The sequence below is a fragment of the Sphaeroforma arctica genome, assembly GCF_001186125.1.
Source record: "Sphaeroforma arctica JP610 unplaced genomic scaffold supercont1.120, whole genome shotgun sequence".
Lineage (NCBI taxonomy): Eukaryota > Ichthyosporea > Ichthyophonida > Sphaeroforma > Sphaeroforma arctica.
Window position 1 is genome coordinate 83,368 of NW_014040438.1, and position 4,259 is coordinate 87,626.

At 43.9% G+C, this 4,259-nt stretch overlaps 1 protein-coding gene across 1 annotated transcript in view; it reads right to left on the reverse strand.

The window, feature by feature from the left end:
• Nucleotides 1-164: 164 nt before the first annotated feature.
• The window catches only part of SARC_02630 (hypothetical protein), a 5,589-nt gene continuing 1,494 nt past the window's right edge, over nucleotides 165-4,259 (reverse strand). The window contains exons 2-7 of the mRNA XM_014303600.1: nucleotides 3,859-4,043; nucleotides 2,928-3,123; nucleotides 2,197-2,288; nucleotides 1,727-1,830; nucleotides 1,240-1,357; nucleotides 165-243 (exon numbers count right to left, since the gene is read on the reverse strand). Of these exons, the coding sequence (XP_014159075.1) occupies nucleotides 169-243; nucleotides 1,240-1,357; nucleotides 1,727-1,830; nucleotides 2,197-2,288; nucleotides 2,928-3,123; nucleotides 3,859-4,043 (770 nt within the window). The 3' untranslated portion in view covers nucleotides 165-168. The remainder of the gene's footprint in view (nucleotides 244-1,239; nucleotides 1,358-1,726; nucleotides 1,831-2,196; nucleotides 2,289-2,927; nucleotides 3,124-3,858; nucleotides 4,044-4,259) is intronic.

Below are 4,259 nucleotides of genomic sequence, written 5' to 3' on the forward strand. Positions count from 1 at the left end.
GTGCGTGGGTGTAGTTCTGCAAACTCTCTGTAGTGTGTGTGTGCGTGGGTGTAGTTCTGCACAATCTCTGTAGTGTGTGTGTGCGTGGGTGTAGTTTTGCACACTCTCTGTAGTGTGCGTGTGCGTGGGTGTAGTTCTGTACACTCTCTGTAGTGTGTGTGTGTGCACTCACCGTTCAATACTGTTCACAGTGATGGGCTGCAGCAGACTCTTCTCCGTCTGTAGATTGACCAGGAATTGGCTCTGTGGTAAGGCAAAGGCACACACACACACGTGGTTAGTAGTTGTCGGCCGGCGATACAGTTAAAGTAGGTGAAACCGTAGTTGCGCAGTGACTAGATGTTTTAGGTTTTTATGTAGAAAACCCATAAACCCTAAAACCTTAAAAACCTTTTACCCAAAGTATCGGTACCGAAATGCTCTTGGATATGACGGCACATGGTCAATGACACGCACTTGCACTGCGTCTACACATGGCCATAGTGTGTTCGTGTGACCACTGCTTAAGCAAGCTTCATATAGTGCCCAATGCCAATGCCTGAGTGAGACTGGTACTTGCACGTGATGCCCGAAATATAGCATGCATAACACACATGGGGTAATTACACAACATACAAGGTATATATCGACAGTTCCTTTCGTCACGTACACATCGGATGTGCTGATCCGCAAATGGTTTCTGCGCTCAATTTTTTAAACACACGCGAAAATACGCACAACAAAAAGACAAAAACTTAAACCAAAAAAACAACACAAAACGAAAACACACACACAAACACATTGTGAAATGCCTAGGCTAAGGCTCACACAATGCCAATACACACACACACACCCTCTTTCGTCTTCTATATATATACACACTCTCTCTCTCCCTCTCTCGCTTTCTATATATACACACACTCTCTCTCTCGCTTTCTATATATGTACACACTCTCTCACACACGCTCTCGCTTTCTATATATACACACATACACACACTCTCTCACTCAGTCAGTCAGTCAGTCAGTCAAAACGCACACACTCTATACACACATACACACACTCTCTCTCTCAGTCAGTCAGTCAGTTAGTCAACACACACACTCTCTCTCTCTCACTATATATATATATATACTCTCTTTAAGTGCTACTGTCGCACATACTCACACTGTGCGCGCGCGCGCGCTATTTTTGCACACAGGCCGTAAGTGGCAACAAAGGCACTTTTTAGAACAGCGAATGTACAGCGAAGGGACGTACCACAGTGACGTCTGGGTTGAACAGATAGTCTTGGCTCAACAGCTCCGCCACAGACTGCGGTCGCATACCAGCCACATGGGAAGCAATCTGGCGGGCAATGGGACGCACAACCTCAGCACTACACAGGGACAAGCGGGCAAGTGGGGTGAGACAGGGAAGGGGGATACAACACGTGCATGAGAATAGAATAGAAATAGACAGAAATAGACAAGAGTAGAAGCATGTGGTGATAGGAGAGGTATAGTATAGTCATATGAGAATATACAAGAGTAGAAGCATGTGGTGATAGGAGAGGTATAGTATAGTTATATGAGAATAGACAAGAGTAGAAGCATGTGGTGATAGGAGAGGTATAGTATAGTTATATGAGGATGTACAAGAGTGAAACATGTCGTATTATGAAAGGTATAGTATAGTTATATGAGAATAGACAAGAGTAGTAACATATGGTAATAGGACCCACACCTGCATAAAATGGGCTACATACCTTCCTGGTTCGGAGTTGAGGGTTACCATGGTAACGATCTTGCCGCACTGATCCTTTGAGCCGTGCACATAGCCTGCGAGCACTCCTGTATCCTGCGGTGCAGTCTAAATGTACATAAACGTAACAAATGAATAAAATAAATTAACTAATAGGTATAAATGAACAAATGCAATGGGTGTAAACGTAACAAATGAACTAAACTTATTAACTAAAAGGTACAGATGAATAAATGGAAAGTACGTAAACGTGACAAATGAATAGAAGCAACGCAACTAAAGCAGAAAATGAATAAAAGGAACGTACATTAATGTAACCTATGAAATAGCTGCCATTAAAAGAAATGTACATAAATGTAACCCATGAAATAGCAGCCATTAAAAGAAATGTACATAAACGTAACCAATGGAATGGCTCCCATTGAAAGAAATGTACATAAACGTAGCCCATGGAATGGCTGCCATTGCACTTACCACAACACTTGCCCTCCTGGCTGTGATTCGCTCGCCTAGTTTGCCCACCAGTGCGTCTATGCGTGTTTGTAATGTCTGCCCATCGCCCATATCTGAAAAGGTATGCAAGAAACAAGTGTAAACAAAATGTAAGTAAGAAACAAGCGTGTGCAAACACACGTAGGGGCACATACAGAGACAGTCCTAGAAGACACTGAAATGGATAAGCCAACTCAGCAACCAAATGAGTTTGTATACGGAAGCCTCAATGCAGAAACAAACCCATTTATCCGGCACTAAGCGCACCATGTGGTACACGACACACTGACACTGAGTGATATCTACCTACACTCCTAATTACTCCAACGGTGTCTGTGCGTTCATGGACTGAGTGATATCTACCTACACACCTAATGACTCCAACGGTGCCTGTGTGTTCATGGACTGAGTGAGATCTACCTACACACCTAATGACTCCAACGGTGTCTGTGTGTTCATGGACTGAGTAATATCTATCTACACACCTAATGACTCCAACGGTGTCTGTGTTTTCATGGACTGAGTGATATCTACCTACACACCTAATGACTCCAACGGTGTCTGTGTGTTCACGGACTGAGTGATATCTACCTACACACCTAATGACTCCAACGGTGTCTGTGCGTTCATGGACTGAGTGATATCTACCTACACACCTAATGACTCCAACGGTGTCTGTGTGTTCACGGACTGAGTGATATCTACCTACACACCTAATGACTCTAACGGTGCCTGGGTGTTCATGGCGTATTGCGTGGCGGCTGTCTGCACCAGTTCCCTGAATTCTTGGTTTTTGGACACAAAGTCCGTTTCACAGTTGACCTCCACCACAGTGCCAGTCAGTCCATCGGCACTGATGCCCAAACCAACCACTCCCTCTGCCGCTACACGTCCCTCGAGCTTAGCAGACTAAGGAATATAGCAGAGACACAACAAGAGAAAATGCCACAGATCAGTGGTAATATACACAGGAAAATGCCACAGATGATTGGTAAATGGTACAGGAAGAGAAAATACCACATATGAGTGGTAATAGGCACAAGCAGAAAATGTCACAGATCAGTGGTAATAGGCACAGGGAATAAAATGCCACAGATCACATGGTGATAGGCACAGGGAATGAAATGCCACAGATCAAATGGTGATAGGCACAAGGAGACAAAATGCCACAGATCAGTTGTAATATGCACAGGGGAGGAAATGCCACAGATCATTGGTAGTAGGCAAAGGGAGAGAAAATGCCACAGATGAGTGTTAATAGGCACAGACGACAATGAACCCGGCATGTAAGATGGATGTTTAATATTGTGCGGAAAACTATCAATGCGATACAAACAACATCACATTAAAAACCACTAAAACGCTTGCCACATAGGTAGATGATTCTCGCATCTAGTCATTTCTGCATAGATAGGTGTTCCCCATATATAGTTATTTTCCCGTACATAGTTTTTTTCCCCACACATACCTATTTACCGTACATAGCTATTTTCCCACAGATGATTATTTTCTAACACATACCTATTTTCCAGTCCATAGTTATTTTCCCGTGGATACTTATTTCCCACACACCTATTTCCCATACATAGTTATTTTCCCACACACCCCTATTTTCCAACACATAGTTATATTCCCCCCCCATACCTTGGCTGCCCCATCGGCCTGCATGCGTTCCTGCAGCCACTCCAGCGCCTTGTCGTAGTCATTGGCCGCTGTGACTAGAGCCTCCTTGCACTTTGACATTGACAGCTCAGTGTCCTTTCTCAGTTTGGACAGCAACTTGGTGTCCACTTTCACAGGAGTACTGAACAACCGCTGAGTGCGGAAGGCTGAGGATGAAACGGCCGTAGTAATGAGCTCAGAAGTCAATGATTGTGTGTTATGAAGCTATGTCCGTCGAATAGACGGTCAATATTCATAGCGTGTGCAGTCTATATTGACATATCAATGTGGATAGGGTCTCCAGCAGTTGAGCGATTAGTTTGTTCCTTCAAGCGACGATGTATGCGTACGATACGATATTTTTTAGGGAAAAAATCATGCAC